The sequence below is a fragment of the Bombus affinis genome, unplaced genomic scaffold (assembly GCF_024516045.1).
Source record: "Bombus affinis isolate iyBomAffi1 unplaced genomic scaffold, iyBomAffi1.2 ctg00000774.1, whole genome shotgun sequence".
Classification (NCBI taxonomy): domain Eukaryota; kingdom Metazoa; phylum Arthropoda; class Insecta; order Hymenoptera; family Apidae; genus Bombus; species Bombus affinis.
In genome coordinates, this window is record NW_026109348.1 from 1 (window position 1) to 22,100 (window position 22,100).

At 32.3% G+C, this 22,100-nt stretch overlaps 1 protein-coding gene and 1 long non-coding RNA gene across 6 annotated transcripts; one reads left to right on the forward strand and one right to left on the reverse strand.

The window, feature by feature from the left end:
- Positions 1 to 7,276: 7,276 nt before the first annotated feature.
- LOC126928266 (uncharacterized) lies at positions 7,277 to 7,884 on the reverse strand. Its single transcript, XR_007716485.1, has 2 exons — positions 7,736 to 7,884; positions 7,277 to 7,619 (listed from the first exon to the last, which is right to left on the reverse strand). It is a non-coding gene; the product is annotated as an uncharacterized LOC126928266 (long non-coding RNA).
- Positions 7,885 to 10,427: 2,543 nt separating this feature from the next.
- LOC126928269 (omega-amidase NIT2-like) lies at positions 10,428 to 15,263 on the forward strand. 5 transcript variants are annotated; one of them, XR_007716488.1, is made up of 7 exons: positions 10,428 to 10,442; positions 10,522 to 10,625; positions 10,740 to 10,998; positions 11,269 to 12,225; positions 12,797 to 12,986; positions 13,429 to 13,597; positions 13,877 to 14,235. XR_007716488.1 is itself a non-coding variant. In XM_050744085.1 (4 exons), the coding sequence occupies exons 2-4, from the start codon at positions 13,510 to 13,512 to the stop codon at positions 14,351 to 14,353; spliced, it is 414 nt and encodes a 137-aa protein (XP_050600042.1). In that variant the 5' UTR covers positions 12,678 to 12,986; positions 13,429 to 13,509; the 3' UTR covers positions 14,354 to 15,263. The 5 variants fall into 5 exon arrangements, 4 of the variants coding, with proteins under 4 accessions (XP_050600041.1, XP_050600042.1, XP_050600045.1 ...); XM_050744085.1 differs by lacking the exons at positions 10,428 to 10,442; positions 10,522 to 10,625; positions 10,740 to 10,998; positions 11,269 to 12,225 and adding an exon at positions 14,262 to 15,263 and having other exon boundaries at positions 12,678 to 12,986; positions 13,877 to 14,110; XM_050744088.1 differs by lacking the exons at positions 10,428 to 10,442; positions 10,522 to 10,625; positions 10,740 to 10,998; positions 11,269 to 12,225; positions 12,797 to 12,986 and adding exons at positions 13,055 to 13,077; positions 14,262 to 15,263 and having other exon boundaries at positions 13,877 to 14,110.
- Positions 15,264 to 22,100: the final 6,837 nt, after the last annotated feature.

The window sequence follows — 22,100 nt, forward strand, 5'->3', positions numbered from 1 at the left end:
AATTACGTTAACGTAACGAAAAGCAGCTTTTGCAGAAGGCTATAACCTGAAAATGTTTACTAAAGAATGATAACATGAATTTTCTTAAGTACCCCATTTGATACTTAATCTGCTTTGTAAATACTGTACGTCCTAACTTTGAAAGAATGCAATTTTAGCCAGAATGTTTCAAATTACCTAGCCGTATTGTTTCCTTGTAATGTAATTTATATTTACATTATCTCGCGTAATTCTTTCCACTTTATTGACTTCTAAACGTTAATGTAATATAATTTTTATAATATAATTTTAATCGAAGTTATTTAAAATTTGTAGTATCTCATCCCTACTAGAATAATATTAACAAATGTGCAGAGCTCAAGTCGAATAACACCGGCTCAGATAAATGATCATCAAACTTACTTTTGTTATCGTCGATGTCAGTGATTTTGAACCAGCCAACGTCCATGGCAATCAATATTATTTAGCCGGTCTTAACGCAATGTAAAAAGCAAAAAAAAGAGGAAGGAAGGAACAGGGAAGCAAAGAGATAAAACGAATTTTTCATTTTCTCGAAACTAGATCGAGTTTCAAGCTGCTCGTAAAAGAGTCTGTAGCCAATCCGACTAAATTCGACGAACCGCGCTTGAAAATTCCCAGAGAACTGTGATAACCATCGAAATCTGTACAATTTGTCGATTCATCGCTTGATTAAAAAATGGAACAAAATGAGGCTGATCAGCCGGCCTTTCAACTTCTAATGATCCCTATCGTTTTACCCTAGGTTGAATGCTACGATATAAGCCGAAACAGCTATAAGTAGGGTTCACGTGATTGCCGCCATCTATTATTCACGCGTTACACATTCGCCAGACAGACGCGTCTAACGGTTGACATTGTTTTCTACCCTCAGTTCCAACGCAATTACGTTGCTACGTGCAATCAAGTCTCGAGTGAAGCTAATGATAAGTTGTTGTTCGATCCTACACAATTACTAAAATTATTCAAATTAAACTAATTTAGTCTAAAAAAACAAGTAATTTCGTTATATATTTCCTTTCATAATAAGCCATGGTTGGAATATAGTAGCTGACGAAAATATTCGTATATTTGTAGAAACATTTTAGGGCTGTATTATGCATAACGGCACTATAGAATTAATACTGTAACAGAATTCTACTATCATGGTTATGCTGGTAATATTCGAAACAAATCTGAAAATCTATGTAGATGTTGTAAGATATTCAGTACGAGTACTGTGCATTACTGGTATGTACATAATCACGACGAGATAAGGAAGGTACTGTTCTCTATTGCTCATCGCTACCCGTTGCTAGTAGCAACGTACTATGCATATATATCTCGTAAAGATTTTAAATGTAGCCAACGAGACCATTTTTAATATTTGACTATCGTGACCCATTACAGTTTCATCACTTTCGATTAATTGAACACGACCCGCACCTTAAGACTAAAATACACAATATAAGTATGGCACAGAAAATCTTTTAAAATTTACGGACGACTATTTATGGTATTTAAAGGCAGCAAAGATAATAATTAGCTGCGGATTTTCCTCGAATCGTAGCATACAATATGGAATCTGATTATTAAAAATTACAGTGGAAATACAGTGGATTTCCATAAGATATTCGTGCTTGTGGCATTTTGGAAATAAATTCTTAACCCAAATGGACGACCTCGATACTCGAGAAATTTTGTGAAGCTGACGTCAATGGCGATATGTACTGTTGTTGTGCTATCATTTCATAGTAAGCTGTATTGATTGCACTTCTATTCACGGAATTGATTTATTCCACACAAAAGTTGACAACAATAATCGAAAAAAGAAAAATATATTACCGCCTTTCACATCAGCATACACAAGCACATAGGATTTCACACGAATATACACACTTGTAAATTCGACGAAACGATCAAATTTAATTATTTTTCGATTTTTCGGGCATCAAGTACTACATCAAACGTTACACATCAAACGTTAAAATACGGCGAGCATACAAAATGTACAAACCACTCTAAATTAATTAACTTTGAACGTTATTGATTAATTAAAACAAACCACTGTTGCGTTGAGTTTTACATTTTAAAAAGTTGTTATCCGTTTTTGCTTTGTTTAAAACTAAAAACAGGACTACGTTCATTGTAAGTCGTAAATATCCCTTTTATTTATTTAAACAAACAGATATTTAAACAAACAACTTATAAATATATAATTTATTTACGTATATTTGTAATATCTGTTTTATAAATTTGTACAACCATTTATCCATTTATCTATTTTATTTGCATATAATTTTTATAGACTTTTTTTTCTTTTTTCTTATTTTTTTTTTTTTTTTTTTATTTAAGAACGAAAAATTGTGATTCTATTTTAAGACATGTCAGACTGAAGCGATACGCGATATATATTTCTATTCGGATTTCACCGTCGTCGTAATCGATGCTATTGGAAACGTTTCACGATAGACGTCTTACAAGCGCTTGCAATGTCCGTCATGTGTAAGGCTCTACCACTGAATCGCGGCTGCCATTTAGTGATTAAGGTCGATCACTTAGAGACGTTAATCCGCCATAATGGTGAGCAATACATCGAAGCCATTATTGAAAGCATAGTTACGCGTTAATTTCATCGATCTTATTCACAAATAGAAGTGTACAAATTATAGGATTTCCAAATATTTAGTTTAGTTAAAAGGAGATATGAAAATGACAGGTATATTCAAAGGATAAAACAGAACCGTACGATTGTAAAGTTTCAAATCATTATAACTATTTAAATTTGAAAAATCTTACTATATTTATACAATATATTTTTATTAAGAATGGAAGAAATTTCGAAAAATCCGCCAACACTTTTTACTATCGTCTTGAAGCACACCATATGTTAAGCTTCTTCGTCGTTACAAATTTTATCGCGGATGTAACGAACGTTTCGAACATGTAGCACGCACGCGTCAACGCCTACATTTGGATTTTAAATATATGTTTTATGCATTAAATGTATTTGTACTTTCTTGCGCAATTTCTTTTAATTTGTTACGATATGGAGGGTTTAATTACGTTTAAGATATCTATCTGAATCCTTTAAATTCAATGTTCTTTAAAACATTACGTTACGTAAAATAATCGTTTTTCCACTTTATTGTATCATAAAATAGTTACTTAAATTCATATTACTTAAAGAATCTTCCTACAGAAAGAATAAAAAAGAATAAAATCCTATATGTTAAATTTTACGTGGTTGATGGAATACATAGCGATGACGAGAACTAACTACAGACAACAAGAAACTATTAGCGAAGGCAACTGGTGACTATGAATGTCGTCTTTATAATATGTGGCGACTAAGGAGAACAACTACCAACTACGGATAACAAGTAACAACCAACTGTCTCGTTTCTAAGGGGCAACTAACTTGCAATTATCCTCCTTTGATGGTTCCTGTAGCGTGATATACGTCTTGAACGTAGTTAAAGAATATGGTCGCTGCTGAATGGCGATTTGACAGCAAGGCGATCCCGCCAGTTCAAAGCTTGACATTGCAAGCTACCGAAGACCATTAATCTTGTTATCGAATATCTAGCTTTCAGAAGAACCCTTGTGATATGATATGACGTCATGACATTTTTATGACGAAGATGAACAAACACCGACCTCTAACGAAACAAATTTTTATTAAGTGCCGTATGTGGGTTGCAGGCCGGCCAACCAAGGAAATTTATCGAATGTATAAAGTAAAATATATACGAATATATTGGATATATCATAAAATGCCCGCGTTATATCGTCTAAAGAAAGCTAAATTTAAGGAATTAAAAAATTGAAATACCAATTATAAGAGAGTTAATTAAATTCAAACCTATCGATGGTCTCATAAAGACCTATATTTCCTGGAAATTGATATCTTTCGAATTCTAAATTCTCCTTAGAAAGTATCATAGAGAAAATATGAAACTTGAAAAGTACATCACGCTGATGCCTCGATAAACCGTCGTGTCGATAAATCCATGTGTCCGAGCGATGAATTTTCCCCAAACAACAAAAACTGAAGGGAAATCTTCTTTGAAGGACGTGACAAAAGGTAGGGGAAGCGGGAACAATGATCACGCGATAAACTGATGGTGTACGTATAGAACGTGTACGTATAGAACGTTGCGAGAGAATTATCGAGAAACAAAAAAAGAAAAAAATAATCGTTGGCCGGCGCGACTATACGCTGTCGACGGGCAAACAGCGACTGAGACTAACTGAAACGAACTCTGTCGCAGTACGAGCACGGGCTGCGTTCGCGGGTCGATCGAACACGTTCTGCGCCTCTCCTCGGCACCGGCGTCAAAGCCACCCCCGATGGCTGCAACGCACTGGTGCACTTGGTGGTCCTTCCTTTTTCGTGTGATATTATACCAGCATCTGTGATGCCATTTCAAAGACCGCAATCAAAGCATTAAATGCCAGATTAAAGCGACGCGATAATATTACCCCAATATTCGTCCGTAAATGTTACCGTATAGATGTTTAATGCTTTATTATGCTTCGATAAAGCAATAACACAGAAATAATTGCATTATTATGCTTCGAATAATTTACTATCACATGAATCGTTCCACAAGAAAACATATGTTTCACTTTTCCCCGTAGTATGATTGTAATTTATAACAAATATTTATAATTTATAATTTAAAATATTTATAATTCACTGAAAGTATCTTCCTGTCACGATTATAGGCGTAAAATGTCAAATTAAAAGTACCAAATTAAAAACATATGGTATCCCGAAACCAAACGTACGACATGGCGAATCACGATGATACGATAAAAATTGATCTATGTCTTGATTTATTCAAACAGAACGAACTTACTCGAACTTTTCCAGAATAAACGATTATCCGATAATATCCGTCACTAGCTTCTCTTCCTTCAACGGTAACAACTGACACCGAAAGCTCGAGAGACCCGAACGGTGAGACGTACCCAGAAGCAATGCAGTTACCTGGGCAAAGAGTCCCAAAGACCAAGGACGTAGGAAATTTCGAGAAACGGAAATGGAAACTGGAGTGGCGCGTCAATCAGCACTGACGGAAACTAATAAAAATGGAAAAAACCAAACTAATTCGTTTCACAAATTATTAAAACGATATTATTGAAAATTTCACTCGATTTTCTCACTGCACACGTCAATATTTGTCGAAATATCAATATTAAAAAGTTAATAAAAAAAAATATCCTCTTTCTTCATACCTGTCTTTCTCCCGGGCGGCGAAGGAATACTAGAATGTTCGAGAACAACGGATACTTTTTGATTTTATCTCAATATCAATTTCAATCTTTTTAAACGAAATATAATCTGAACGATGAAACGTTTGATCAAATAATGTTCTTCGTTCGATGCTAAAGGAAATTGAGAAGAAACATCGAAAATTCGTTAATAAAACGAATTTCTTTGTTTCTGTTAAATAATAAACTTGATATACGTATTGGTTTTTAAAATCAATATAGCTAACCAATGGGCACACTTTTAACAAGGGTGATGGAACATACCAAAAATCTTTCAAGATGGTCTTGGCAACGGAAGAGTCGAAAATATGACAATTATGAATGAAAAATTCTAATATTTTACAGCTGGCAACGATAAACAACTCCAGATATTCTCCTAATTAATTTACAACAAATTCGCGTATATGATCGATAGCTGACGTCACTGTGTCCCACAGCCCTTGTAAAACGATAAGAATTTCCTGGGAAACTTGTAGCCACGAAATGAAAAAGATGATAAAACTTCTAACAAGAGTACTGAGACGAGCAACTTTGTACTTACCCCTTCGGAGTAGGGAACGTGATTAAACGTCCGCGAGTTCGAAACTTTTGTAAGTCACTGCACGGCCGCTGCTTATGGTGGAAATGTAATAGATATAAGTACAGAGCGCGTGAGCGAACTAAAAACGCGATATAGGGGTAAAGAGAGAGACCGTTCCGTCCTTCTCTAATGCCCGCGTACTTGTACCGGAAATGTGTAACAACGGTAAACGAGCGCCGTCAGTGTCCACTAGTGTGCATGCCTGATTAAACAAGGACAGAAAATGCTTATATACAGCCTTCTCTTTCTATTTCCATGTCGCATCCATCTTACTATACAGTAGACAGGATTCGACTATTCCATCATTATATTCGCACCCTGCTTACGTGTGAACTAACATTGCCATGACAACAAATCGTTCGTCTCCTGTTTGATGCTCAGTTTTCAACGGAGTTGAAGGGAAACTTTATAAGAGAAAGGAAGTGACGGATTGTCTCAAAGTAATAAACGAAAATTCTCGTAACTATCGAAAAACGATAGTCAATACAAGGATATCATTATCACATTTAAAACTATTACAATGAACGGTGATTTATCGCTGCAAGGTACCACAAATAAGATATCTCATAATTTGCGAAAAGACTTTGGAACTTCCATGACAGTCATGAGTGTGTTTTGTCATTGATTTGCCATATTGCGTTTTTCACAATTGTTGTTCATTTTGTGATATTTTACACTCGCACATAGTATCTATGATTTTTTCTTTCGATAATTCTTATAATTATTGTCAATAATTAATTATTTATAACCATTTACGCTGTATTATATATCATTAAGATTTATCTTTGCACGTATCAAGATAGTAGATAACAAAATTATGTTTATATATTTATATTATGTGTATATATTTAGATATCTTCTTAGTTGCAATTTTTTCGAATAATATCGGCGACCAATCGAAATAGAAATTAGTGCGGAAAGAGGGGAAGGAACCAAAATTTGAAAATCGACATCGGTAACTCAGTAGTTATAGAGTAACTCAATCGATAACGTAGATTAACTAGTTATAAATGAAAATATATTTAAATTCAAACTTTAAAAATTAGAAATTAAAAGGCAGAAGGCAAAAAATTATCGCCGAGGATTTATATAATAATAAATAGACAGTACATTCTTTTTGTCTGTCTTACCTAGAAATAAAACAGTTAATTGATGATTATCGTATAGTGTGTACTCATAGCATAAAATTTGTTCAATGAATTAAAAATTATATTTTTTAGATATGTAGACATTAGCGATGTATTAATCCGGGAAGCTCGTCTACCTCGGAAATATCGAGTCTGCGACAACGTCGATTTGGAAATTATTCTTACAGAATATGAAAATTATTACAAGATGAAATTCCAAAAATATCCTATATTGTGCAAGAAAATAACTGAAAAGGAAATAAAGACGAGGGAAATGACAAATGCGAACAAAGTGTAAGAATTTAAATTATTTAACACTATTCAACGTTCTCAACGTATTCAACGTATCGATTACAATATCATTCAATCTTTGAAGAAGTAGTAAAACGTGTCAAATCTGTTAGCAAACAAACGAGAAGTGAGTCTGTATCTGGGTCTGTGAAAGGGAGGAATGCACAACAGAAGATGAGGGGTGATGCTACGGATGATATTAATCTCGCAATGACAGTGACATCAATTTTCGCCAATGAAAGCGATGAATCTTCATCAGAAGAGGAGAGCTATTTAACATCTTAATGGAACAATCCACGCAATCAAAGATATCAAAATAGGCTCAGAAGCTTTATATAGACAATCTGGAATTATGGAAGATTATTGAAGACATTTCATGCGTAAGTTATTTTCGATTAATATACGTATTGTAAATACTGATTTCAGTAAAGCTTTAAATAACGAATTACATAACACTTACGGAAATTAATACGGAGATTATGCGCCATTTCATCTTTGTATTGTCGTAGGAAATCATACTGACAAAATTAAATGTATATTGGGACAACATCGTAGGCCTAGAGGAATGTAAATCTGCTATTAAGGAGGCCATTGTGTATCTCCTCAAGTACCTTATCTTTTTTAAAGGCCCATTTTCTCCCTGGAATGTCAATGCACCTTTTTTAACATAACGGCCAGCTCATTGGTGAGCAAATGGAGAGGTGATTCCGAGAAGTATATCCGTGTAAGTTGATTTCCTTTGTCTATGAAGAAGAGATTCTGGAATATATCATATATAATAATAATCATATATAAATAGAATAGTTACATTAATACATTTGTTAAACTGAACAGGTTTTATTTGAACTTGCCTATAATTTTTCGCCTACAATTATTTTTATCGACGAGATTGACTGGATAGGCACAAATAAAGGAGTAAACTGTACATTGTCTGAACCTGCAAAGAGATTCAGATCAGAACTTCTTTCTAGATTGGATGGATTAGTATCTAACGAAAATTCTAATGTAGTTCTTTTGGCTGCAACTAATTGCCCTTGCTATGTATATCACGCTATTTCAATGTTTTCTAAGTAGAAAATATCTTAATATCATAATTATTCATTATCTTAATCTTAATTATTGTGTTGTGCGGAATATTCCTTTGTTATTATTAATATAACAGAACAATAATATTTATTGTAAATATATTATTAGGGACATTGATGCAGCTTTACGCAGATGCCTTGAAAAGAAAATATACGTATCATTACCAAATGAAGTTACTCGACTTGGTATGTTCAAATTATACCTTAGCAACCAGTTATTAGAGAATATGGATATTGTAAACCACATAATAAAATCTACTGAAAAATATTCTTGCGTGGATATAAAATTGCTTTGTAAGCAAGCATGGCTGCTCGAAATAAGTCCAATATGGGAAAAACTTGAAAAAAAAAAAAAAAAGAAACATCTGTTACGACTTTGAAATATGAATTAAAGAATTATGAAATAATAGCAAAATTGTTAAAAAACAATGTCACCTACAGTTACGGATGTGGATAGATATGAAGCGTGGAATAAATATGTATGCCATAAGAACATATTTTAAAAAATATAAATGCTTATCATATAAAAATATAAAAATATAAAAATATAAAAATATAAAAATATAAATGGTTATAAATTATTAATATAATTATCGTTCGAAAAATTGTTCGTGTGCGTGCATGTATGTGTGCGCACGCGTTATAAACAAGTTTGAAATGTTCGTTCTACATATATGTATACGTGGTATACATCTTCCCTTATAATATATAATATGTGTAATCTGAGTGGTAATATCTCCACGTATTACATATGTGTTAGTGTATTTTATCGATAATCTGTCTTTTATTTCCTTTTATCTTATTAACGCATGTATGGGCGCGTATATGCGCCGGGCGAAAGCTATGGTTATATATGGGATTGTTAACAAATAAAAATTAATCTAGGTGTTATTAAAGAAATTTGTTTCACCTTCTAAACTTTTTGATGATTGGTTTACTTTGAATATTTTGCATATTTTTGCATATCATGAGCATTTTGTACATTTCTATACATTCAAACTTTCTATGAATATAAAATGATCCGCACTACTATCTACTTCATAGTATACTCTATACGTTTAAAATGCTCCATTAGAAGCTTAAATCTATCAAAATACAGCTCCTAGGGAAATGTGAATTTTCACATGAACACATAATATCGATTTTCTCATTGAAACGTATAGGCAGGTATATACTAGCATAAGCCACCTTCGGCATTTGGCCGTATGATGCAGCACTAGCTCTGTAACATAGAAAACCATAGGCGTCAGTTCTTCTTATTTCCTCTTTGATATATGTTTACTTTAATGTCACTTATTCAGACGCTTGATACATTGTCGGAATGAAATTTTAGTAATGTGCAAGTAATTTTGAGTAGATTAATAAAGTATAATAAGATATCAGATTCATGTACGTAGATTCAAGTGACATCAATCTTTATGTCTAGTATATACATGTGTATTGATCTATAAGTCAGTGTTAAAATAACAAATAAATGGCAGAAGAAGGAAAGAAGATTTCCTTCGGTTTTGCGAAATCTATTAAGAAACCTGTGTTAAAAAATGCTATTCCACAAGAAAAAAAGAAAGTTGATTACATTGAATGCCTTGATGAGAAAGGTATTAAAGTAATAGGGTGAGTTCAAAAAGTAAAATTTATAATCAAGAAACATATAACCTCAACCTAACCTATAAAAATCACCAATAGCGGAATATATATATTTGAAAACAATTTTTTTATTTCAATGAGGAAGAAAAAAAAGATGAACCTCTAATTATTCCATTACTAGGTTCAAAAACCTGGCATGATAGAATTCTTAATAAAATAGATGCAGACATTTTCCTTCCGAAGGCAGATAAGGAAAAGGTAGGAGACGCTAGTGTTAACGAGGCAAAATCAAAGCTATCTAATGGAAAAACATCGCCAATAATATCAATAAAGAAAGAGCCAGTTGAAGATAGTGAAAATAAAGTTGTTACTTTAGAAGAGCAAGCGACTAAAGAAATCATTGGGGAACTTAAGTCAAAGAATAAATATGAAACTAAAACAAATGATTTAACTTTACCTTTAGTAGAAGATGAATCATTAAGAGGCAAAGAACAGGTACGTTATCAACATATTGATGTGCAATGCACAGATGTATTACATTTGCATATTATAAATATCGTTTTGTATTTTTCAGTCTACGTTAGAAGATTATGAAAAAATTCCTATTGATGCTTTTGGTGTAGCAATGTTAAGGGGAATGGGATGGCAACCAGGAAAGGGAATTGGTTGAAATGAAAAGTATGAATTTTACTCTGGATTAAATTAATTATATGTATTTAATACATCACTTATTGGAAAGTAAACAGAGAACATCATTTTTTATTTCACAATCGTTTATTCTAACTATTACAGATTAGTAGCAGCTGTCATACCAGAATTACGACCAAAAGGTATGGGTCTTGGAGCAGACAAAGTAGCATTGCAGAAGAAAAATACAGATTTCAAAAAAGAAGAGGAAGAAGTTAAAATCGAGAAAGGAACATTTGTGAAAATTATAGCTGGAGAACAAAGTAATAATTATGGTCAAATAGAAGGATTCGATGATGATGCAGGAAGGCTCATAATAAAACTAGCTCTTGGTGGAAATATAATATCTGTAAATGAATTTATGGTACAGCCAGTGACTAAATCAGAATATTCTAAGAACTCAAAAGTTCAAAGTTAATATGAAGTGTTAGTTTTTCATTAAGGGACATTTAAGAAAATAAATTTGAATTGACATATACATATAAAGACATAATCGGACATGTAGAAAAACTAATTCAAGAGTATCTGTAAGTGTGTTGTTGCATGCAATTTTTTAAAGGTCCCTTCTATCTTTATATAAAATATGATAAATGTAGAGGTTTTAGATTTCAGTATTTTATGGGGTTAATTTCAGATACAAAAAAGTATGAGGAATATAAGGACAAGGAATCCAAGGGACTCAAGCAAAAGATGGATAGAAAAAGATCAATGTCCCCTGACCCCGAAGACGGTGAAGAACAAAAGTAGTAATAAAAGAAAGAAAATCGGAAGTACGATGCACAATAAGAACAAGTATGATAAAGTGGGGGATAAAAAATCAGAAAGACGAAAAAGGCGCTCCGAATCTAATGATGACAGCGATAGTGATTCTGAAAAGAAGAGACGGAGAGAAAGAAGTAACTCTAATAGTAATGATTCTTATAAATTAAAAAGATTGAAGAAGTCAAAGAAACGTAAGAAGTACGATTGCTCGTCTGAAAGATCAAGTAAAAAACGAGACGACGAGAAAGATCAAGATCTCGATCATTTAGTAGGCAGTAATATTTTCCAGGAACGTATTCGGTCATTTTACTTTCAAGATAAATTGTACAATTTTATTTATACAGATTTTATAATAAAGTGTATTTTTACAAAAGTATATTTCTTTTCTTACCCTTAACTGAAAATTACATTTAATTATAATATGTAATAATGTTTACAATTACATCAAAGTTAATGTCCTAAACTTTATCAATAATTATTAAAAATCCCCGCGTATTGCTTACGTAATGTTGATATCGAGTAATACCATACATAACCTCAAAGAACATTATGATACTTACGAACATCGTTAAACAAGTAGTGCGAACGATGTCGAGTAAGTATTCACTATGTATAAAGTATTTATAAATAAAAAGTATGGGAAATATATAACCGAGTGTATTTAACTTTTCCAACATTTTAGCATTTCGCTTGGCGTTGGTACAACTTCAAGTAAATGAAGTAAAAAGCAAAAATGTAGAGCGGGCAGTTTCCTACATTTCAAGCGCGAAAGAGCATAATGCTGATATTATCGCTCTTCCTGAATGCTTTAATTCACCATATGGAATACGTAATAATTTGTTTCTTTTTCTAATAATTTATTATATGTATAACAACTATATAGAAAAAAGTAAAAGTAGACAAATTACCTTAACGTTCATACTTCCATAAAGATTGTGAATTGACTCGAGAATATAGAATTTCCCCATTTTTATGATTATCGTGATTTTTGTATAAATATATTTTTTAAGATACTAATAATTAGATACTTATAAACTAGTATTATCAATTATTTTGTATTTATAATTCCACCTATAATAGTTAAAAATTAAAGTTAGTTAAAATCTAACTTTATGTTTCAAAAAGTACTAGCAAAGTCGTTAAGTAACAAGTCACTGGTACTGACCCAAATAGCATGATTGTAATTAAACATTTCTAAATATTCATTTTTCATCTTGAACCTGTAGAAACAATTTATTATATGTACTATTATCTAAGTAATTATATATTTAAGTAAATCTAAATATAAAATTTAGTTATTTTAATAATTTAAAAAATAAAAAATTGACAAACATTTCAACCTAATTTATGGTTGGAACAAAGGACAGTTATTTTTCATTAATTGAAATATTGCAATGCAGAATAGTTTCCAAAATACGCCGAGAGTATTCCTGATGAAACGGTGAAACGAGCGTTGCTTTATCGAAGGCAGCTAAGGAAAACAGCATTTATGTAGTTGGTGGTACGATACCTGAAATAGAGGGCGATAAATTGTACAATACCTGTACTATTTGGGGTCCCGATGGAACTTTGATAGCAAAACACCGGAAGGTAAATAATATACCTCCATGTGGCTTTGAAATTGAAAATATTGGGGTGGAGAAAGTGACTCTATCTAGGAATAATTTAGGAATATGCATATGTACATACGTGTACTATAACCAATTCTATAATTTAAAAAATATGTTATAGGTTTATAAAATACGTTTTGATACGAGAAACATACATTTTTGTCGTAATATAATATATAAATTTTTGTACAATATATTTGTTTTGTAATATAAATTTTTCACATAGGAAAAAACTTATTTTTTCTTAAAAAATATTCCTTCTCAAATATTATTAAATGATAAAACTTTTTAATAAAAGAAAGTGATAAAAACGCTGTCAGTTATTAAATAAAAAACAATTAAAGTTTAGAAGTTCGTAACATTGATGTTAAATTACAAAAGTTACAGCAATAGAGTTAGCAACTATATTTTTATGTTATTAGGTACATCTATTCGACATCGACATTCCCAACAAGATTACTTTCCGAGAGAGTGATTCACTCAGTCCTGGTAATTCCCTAACAATGTTTGATGTGAAGGGCTGCAAAATAGGTATTGGCATTTGCTATGATATCAGATTCGAGGAAATGGCACGCATTTATCGGAACAAAGGTACAGTAGCTTAATCGAACAATACTTAACTAGCATGAAAGTAACTATCTTTCTTAAATATATTCTATATAAAATATAATCAATATAATCTGTAACTCTGTATAAAAAGGAGCTTAATTTAAAAAACCAGTATATTCGCTGAAAATGAAATAAATAAAAGAATTAGAAGCACGACAAGAGGACTGTTCTCGCATATTCATAAATTATGGAATATGGACTGTGCAGCTACAAAGTTAACTAAAATTCAGTGGTCTCGTATTTCCCATTTCTCTGTGTTAGGTTGCCAAATGCTGATATATCCGGCGGCATTCAATATGACCACTGGACCACTGCACTGGTCATTACTTCAGCGTTCCAGAGCGAATGACAATCAATTATACGTCGCCTGTATATCACCGGCTCGTGTTCCTTCAGCAAGTTATGTCGCATGGGGACATACACAGTTGACAAATCCCTGGGGGAAAATCCTTTATGATTTGGAAACTCAGGAAAATATGGTGGTCACCGATATCGGTAATTTCCAGCTTAACATTAAAAGCGAGAAATCCATGATGTAATTAACTTTTAGTCTCGTTGGTTCATCGATTTTGCCGGCTCCCTCTGTATTTGTTGAATTTATTAGCAAGCATTACTTATTACTTCGTATGTTTTTCTTTTCTCTCAGATTTGAAAGTTGTTGAGGAAGTAAGGGCTCAGATACCTACATTTTCTCAAAGACGTACGGATTTGTACGACACTGTCTATAAAAAGGAGTAACTCTACACTGAAACAGAAAATGTTTTCTTATAATATTTCTACTACAATACCGTTTTTTTTTTTTTTTTTTTTTTTTATGACTTATTACTAATTACTTATCATTTGTACTAAATGAATAACTCAATTAAGAAAACCAAAATGTTATAAATAATAATCTGTATATCTTGTGTATCAATATGTAATTGGATATTGTAATAATATTGGAATGTCTTTGATCAGGGATATGATAAAGAACACGCGAAGACTACGTTCTTTTGAACATCTTTAATATCCATCATTTATAACATTAAACATCTTTTTAAATATTTAGATAGATTAATACGTAACTCTTTATATATATAAACATTAATTTGAAGTTACAAGCTTAGAGAAATTGGTCGATTAATATTTATAGATCGGCTGTCTTGATGAAAGGCTTAAAGAAAGCAAAAACATAACAATGTCGCAAATATAATTTATAGTTTAACTTCTTTCTTGTATCTGTCTGCCTTTCACGATGTTTTACCAATTACAATAAGTAATTTCGACTTCTTTGCGCTCCGTTTTAACGCATTCGAGACCGAAAGAAATTCATATCAATCAGTAGGCATAATATATATAACTGTACATAATATATTATAGTATAACATAGTATATAATTTTATATTTTAAAAACATGAGGCATAAAATTTAAGATTGTCATCGACTTAAAATTAAAATATGAAAAGAATATTCCAGAGAGAGAAAAGCACAGTATCATTCTAACAAAACATTCAGATCGTACTGACACCCAGGAATCGTATTACAATAAAATCTCGGTCTCGAATGAATTAACACGAACGATTAACATGAAACACACTTGCGGCTTAAACACCTTCGATATCGAGGAAATTCAAACTTTACAAATAAAAGCAGCCTGTTCCTCTTTCCACCACAGACTCTCATACCATATCCGCTCTTATCCAGGCTTTTACTTGAAATCTCTGTCTATTTACAATTTAAATTTACCCGGACCACTCGTTGAGTCGGCAGCCCTTTATAAATATATAATGAACCCAGAACATATACCTGTGCCCCTAGCTGGTATCAGCTCTAGTAACGTTCATACCGGAACTTTCATACGACGCCAATTTGTCACGCGTGAACATCGATTCTTTCAGGGGTCACGGCTTTATGGGATTATATCCTTTAAAGTAATTAAAGTGATACTAATGATACAGAATTTTTTACAAATATTTAATATGTCCATAAAATAGGAAGTTTCGTGCTCTCTTATTTTATATTAATTATAAATTAGTAAGTTTTACATTTGTTATCTATAGATTTAATAAATTATTAAAATTCCATGAAGACATATTCTGGAACACATTAGAAGATTTTGCTGTAATTTACAACGGATGCTCCGAGTACGAACAGGCAGTAAACGAACAAATAGAAATTCAGGCTATTGTGGTAGTATAGCTCACGTGGGATTTTAAGCTCGAATTGGACTTAAACGTTACGATCGTCGTGAATAATTACGATATATACCCTGTACGACGAGCAGAGAATCTTAAATTATTAACGGCAATTCCTTTGTGCAAAGTGCAATTTTATTAACGGCCTGTAACGAATGAACGGCTCGTTTTGAATAAAGTTTACATTTAGAAAGTAAACACAGAAACACATTTTAAGAAACTAAGATATCGAGTTCTACTTGTAAACATCAAGTGCTCTTCGTTTGAGAAGATTACGAGTCTCTTCTTCGATAACGACATTAATTAAGAAGTTTCGATACCGTTTATGACATTAAGATCTCATTAGTAAAGTTATATCATTAAAATCTTACTGTTCCTAGAGAATATAATATAGTTAAAACTTCCAGAGGATCAACAGGTAAAGAAATTGTTGATAAAAGCATTGTTAGTGACAACTGACTGTAATCGATATCTGCTGGGTGAAGTTGTGTGTTCTGAGAATCTGTGTTAATGCAAGGATTCTGTTACAAATCATCAACTAAAGAGCCAGCGGGCACGTCCGACCGATCGATCGATACCACGAACCTCGAATGAATTAACGCTCAAGGTGGAACGGATTTAATAGATCGAGTGTTAGTGTAATTTGACACTTTGTTTACACTTGCTTTATGCAAACAAAGTTTGATGTTCTGAACTCGATGGTTATAAGATCTTATTGAAACTCCAGTATTTCACCCGCACGGTACGACACTTTGTTGATGATTGTCCTTGTATGTTGTTGATACTCCCCATCAGCCGTTAAATTTTGTTCGTCTATCGTACTTTTCTAGCCAGAGGTTTTCCCTGATGTTTTTCCCTACTGTCTAAGTCATCAGGTTTGCAGCTCGGGGAGGACAGATAATTCGGAATTTCCCAAAGGAAGGAGAGGTGCCGTCCGAGCCATAAAGGGACGGTCACTCAAAATGCCGAATAGATTCATTTAAATAATTATGAGAAACAAGTAAGTTTTGTAAGCACAAGTTTTCAAATGTTATAGTTTGAATCTGTTCTTATAATTTTAAAAAGACCTTACAGCCAGGATCTCTAAAAAATTCGATGAAAATTCTCATGAGACATCAATTGAAACAATTAAACGCAACAGAGAATGGGTATAATCATATAATTCCTCCCCATTTCAAAATTCATTCATATACATCGATTTTTGTTTTCATATTTGTTTTATGTGTGAAGAATATGTATTTATTGGCATCAAAATATTTTCTGTTTCAATTCCTGGTCATTTTAGATCGAAACTTCCAAATATCGTTGATTAAAAATTTTTTAATTTTTAAAATGAAAGGCACTAGTTATAGGACAAAAAGTTGTTTCAATTATTTGAACATTCTGCTTCATTCCTACAATAACATATTTTATTTTAAATGAAAACAAGAAACAATACTATTGTGTATAAGTTTAACGGAGTGACACAGGTGATTTGTAGCTAACACTGTAGCTAACATAGTTTCTGCAATATACCCTTTAATCGAATAGAAACAAGGGGATTTTAGAAATTTCTATTAACCGACAGTATTGTCAACAAGTTTTAACAATGACTGAAGGTTGCAAAATTAAATATAAAATGATCTATTAATAGCATATGCAGTGTTAAATTTGTAAATAAGCAGTTTATCTTTTAAGAATAACAAAGACACCAGAAAATAAAAATAAAGAATATTCTAATTATATTGCAAACTAACGAATAATGTAAAGAATTTATTTTTGTTATCTATATCACAGATTTTAGGTAAAATATTAATTTACTTATTATTAGGAGATTGAATTTGAAATATAATTATAATTTATAAGGGACACCTTTAAACTAGCAGATATTTGGTAGCAGTTCTCTAGCCTTTGTACAATATAACACAGTTCAGTTTAATTGAGTTTAATACCTTTGACCAGCCAGTTTCCAATTTCATTTATGGCATAATCTCCTGACAATTTCATACCCTTCGAAAGAAACACGATTTTCTATTATTGTTTTACAATCGCGGAATATGATCAGTGTTTCAATTAAGCTCCACTGTTTTAATTTCCCGTCTACGCACGATGTGGGTACACCGTTTTTTTGTTGTTTTTAGATACAAGTGACGAGAAATTATGAAATGATATTTTAAATTTAAACTGATTTCATTCATTGATTTATTGTAGCGACAATGGTAACTTGTTTAAATAAAGATTTTATAAATAAAATATTTAAGGTCTAAAATAATAAATTAACACATGTGAAAACATTAAAGCTGTTACCCTTATTCATGGTCTTGTTGGAACGTGTTTAACGAGCGTAACGTAGGCGTGAAAACGAAAACGTTGAGACTCTTGTGGCGTAAAAAGACTGAATTCCTCATAAAAATACAAGAAACGAATACAAGAAACGTGCACATAGTTTATTCTCGACCTTGGATACATAGAACCAAAAAAAAAAAAAGAAAAAAAAAATGGGTTTTCTGAAACTTTCGTTTCTCGTGATGAGTACTTTATGATGCAATAAAAAATTTTGTCTGAAAATTATACTCAAGATCAATTTCATGATCCATTTTCTCTAACAGATCTCCATCTTCCACAGCTATAACAAATAATTTTTTCACACTCTATACATTTAACATCGATTATAATTCTGATAATTGAAACACCGAACATCAATGTGTTTATTCACTACGCTAACACAGATAACAATTAACAACTTTGACAACTTCCTGGACACCCTGGGCAATAGATTCATAGCTGGATTCCTCGGCTGATCTCTCCTCTGATCATTCCCCCGTGATAGTAACATAAATGTCCCCTCCTATTGAACCCTTCACTTGTGCAGAGATCATAGAAGCAATCAGTCGCCTAAACCCCAAGAAAGCAGCAGGTCACCACCTAATAGGAAATAAAGCAATCAAGTAACTTCCGATAAAAGGGATTGCACTGGAAAAAAACAAGAGATTAAGAAAAAATTCTGAAAGAGACACAAATCAGTAGTATTATTTTATATTACGTTGCGAATTACTTTTCAAAGTAATTCGCAAGTAAGTAATTTCAAAGTATTTCAAAATATAGAATAAAAAAAATTAAAATATTACAATTACCATCAATAAGCTCAGCGTCCACATATGACTATGTGACACATAGTGATTGACGCTTCCAGATATGGGACTATGGTTCTGAAGTGAACCATTTCTGGGTGAGTCATCGACGGTAGTGACATTAAATTCGATCGGATCTTCTGTGGGGTTTAGGCATTCGATGTTGCAACATCTGCGTTCATACCGGAACTTCTTGCACTTCTGTAATAAAAAGAAATCGATTAATTGTACGGATCAATCGTCACTAGACTATTTGAAAATTCAGGTTATTCAAAGAATGAAAGAAGAAGGAATTGCTCCAATTCCACCATTGCTTTAGCAAAACTAGTATTTGAGAACCATTAGTCAAATATATTATAACACTAATACTAATACTAACGGTTTCACCGTCGAAAAGTGGATCTTTCTAGCATGTCTACGCAAATGAAGGTTGGAGGGGGGAGGGGGAGGGGGGAACTGTACATGCGCCAAACACCTTTACGTTCGTAATTTTTCACACAAATTTACAACTGTAGGGAAAAAATTATCTCTGATGTTTCAGATGTTAGAAATTGACAATATCGCATAACGGAATGCTGTGTTCTAGATATTCTATTTTTGTTACGAAAGTGGTACAAACGAAGTCCACTTAAGAATAGTACAACAAAATCGGTTGACGTTAGGTTATCATGCAGATATCGCGGCTTTTGCTTTGGAAAGCACGCAACTGCCAGTCTCGTCGTCCCTTGTAAACGAGAGAAAGATATTGTAATTGGTCGGGATTAACATAAAACTCGTCGCATGCGATCAGATGGCCTGAATGTTTAAAAAACGAGAGTAGAGTGCGTGCTACGTGGTTCTAACAGTTTAGGCGGAAACTAATTATTGTAACCGGAGCCGAGATATGTAGCGATATTACTTTCCTCGACAAAGCGTATAAGGTGAGGAAAGAATCGCGATAAGGTAGAACAAGAGACAGGAATTCTTTACGTAAAGCAGATCTGTCAACTAGATAGAGATCCTACAGCTATAACTACAGTGAATCCGTACTCTGGCGAATTGTCGTTTCACAAATAAAGCTTCTGAAAAACGGAATTCATAGAATATAACTGCTGTTGTAAGAATCTATATATCTGATTTTGCTGCCGTATTTGTCAGAACGTTTGTTTATCAAAAAAACGCATCCTCTGTAATCTTCTGTAGTTTAACAAGGCACAGTTAATAAAAGAGATAGAGCGTTAAACGGTGACGATTTAATCACAGTTAAATAGATATTGGTCTCTTTAGTTAAAATGCCCTATGATTTATTTGCATCATTTTTTTTCCATGCAATTTAAAATATTTAAATAAACAATATTTACCAAATATTCAAATATTTAAAGAAACAGTAGTCCATACAATATAATTTTATTTGATGGTTATTTGATATTTAATATTTTGGTTTACATACAAAATTGAAATTATACTTTGCTTGAGGACAAAAATTCTAATTGCATTCCTAACATATACCAATAATTATTGATCGAAATAGAAAGAACTGCAGGACTAGGAAGATTACTTAGCATCTTATATAGCCTGGCAAGGCTCGAACGTTTTATCTTCCTGTAGATTTTCTTTGCTTTTAGACTTTCCTTCCATTTCTCTGAATTGGTATCTTCTGTACACTATTTATAAAAGAAGAATAAATTACATGTTACATCCAAGTTACCAATCCAAATAATTTTAAGTAAGAAAAGAGATCTAATGCAGCAGTTTCCACTTAAATATAGATCCGACGATTATTTACGAACAAATAGTATAAATCTTTTAGCAATATGAAATTCGCAATATTTATTCAAATATTTATATTTATAGTACGCCATTAGCAAAGAAGACATGTTTGCGTGCGTTATCGATTTTACGCTTTTGCCACGCAAACATGGAAATTGCGATTCGAAATTGAATTTGCACTGGAAACGGTTGACGTTACGACATCAATAACATATTTCAAAAACATTGACGATATCATACGGAATCAGAGAGATTCTATGAGAAGTTAAACGCATAATCATCCTATTGTAAATAACAGGAACAGAAAGTACACAAGGAATAATACAGAATCATCCTATCATCCTATCCTATTATACAGGATTGCTTTGATTCGAGCTCAAACATAGGGAAATCTGAAAGAATTTTTCGCAGAATTTCCTTCCCCTTTGAATTAGCTTTTATACAGAACGACTTTAACCTTTTCAAGGAAATACCTATAGAGTGTGACGATCTATGATTTTAAATAGAGAGGTATATCTGAAAAGAGGTGGATGTAAAACGTAGCATATAAAACGTAGATCAAATCTTTATTCAAGGATTTTTTCTCTTCGCAGAGAATCAGGTTTTCAAGAACGATCGAATATGTATGCACTTGATTTACACGTGAAGTTGTCATTAAAAATATTGTTGCGTTTAAAAAGATAAATATTCATTTAAATTTAATGAAATTGTTAGTCCAATTGTTTTAAGCTTAAAGATATGTAGGTGTCACATTTATATATTGAAAACCTGGGAGCGGCATTAATTAACAAACCTAGTCACGCGCACACGTACTTTAAAACCATGCTTGAAAATCGATATTCCCTGAAACAATGCATCGTTCTGCGCTTCCAATTTATTTTCGCACGAAGAATCAGTCCATTCATCGTTGCCGTCACCATCGCTACTGTAATCTATATTACTCGAATAAATTCTATATCTTGATTGGAAAATCGCATATTTTAACGAACTTTCTGTGTTTTTTTTTTTTTTTTTCTATGATTTTAATTGGCAATTTCCGAAATTGAACTATAGCTTGAGAATAAACCGATAATATTTGAGGGTATATATACATACATCATGTTTTTGATGGGTTTTGTAGTAAAATAATTGTAGAAAAAGCAAACTTTTTAAGAAAAAATTACCATATTCGAGTAATAAATTATAGAAAATTACCAATGTAATTCAGCTAATTAGTGCCCCAGTTAATTTCGATGTTCACTACCACGCCACTTAAGAAGTGGTTTCGTGTCCGAGCGGATTTCCCCCACGTAAAGAAAAAAAGAAAAAGAAAAAGGAAAAAAAAAGAAAAAGAGAAAGGAAGAAAAAGAAAAAGAAAAAGGAAAAAAAAAGAAAAAGAGAAAGAAAAAGAAAACGAAAAAGAAAAAAAAAGTTAATTTGGATGTTATAAAATGTTATATAACCAAGAACTTA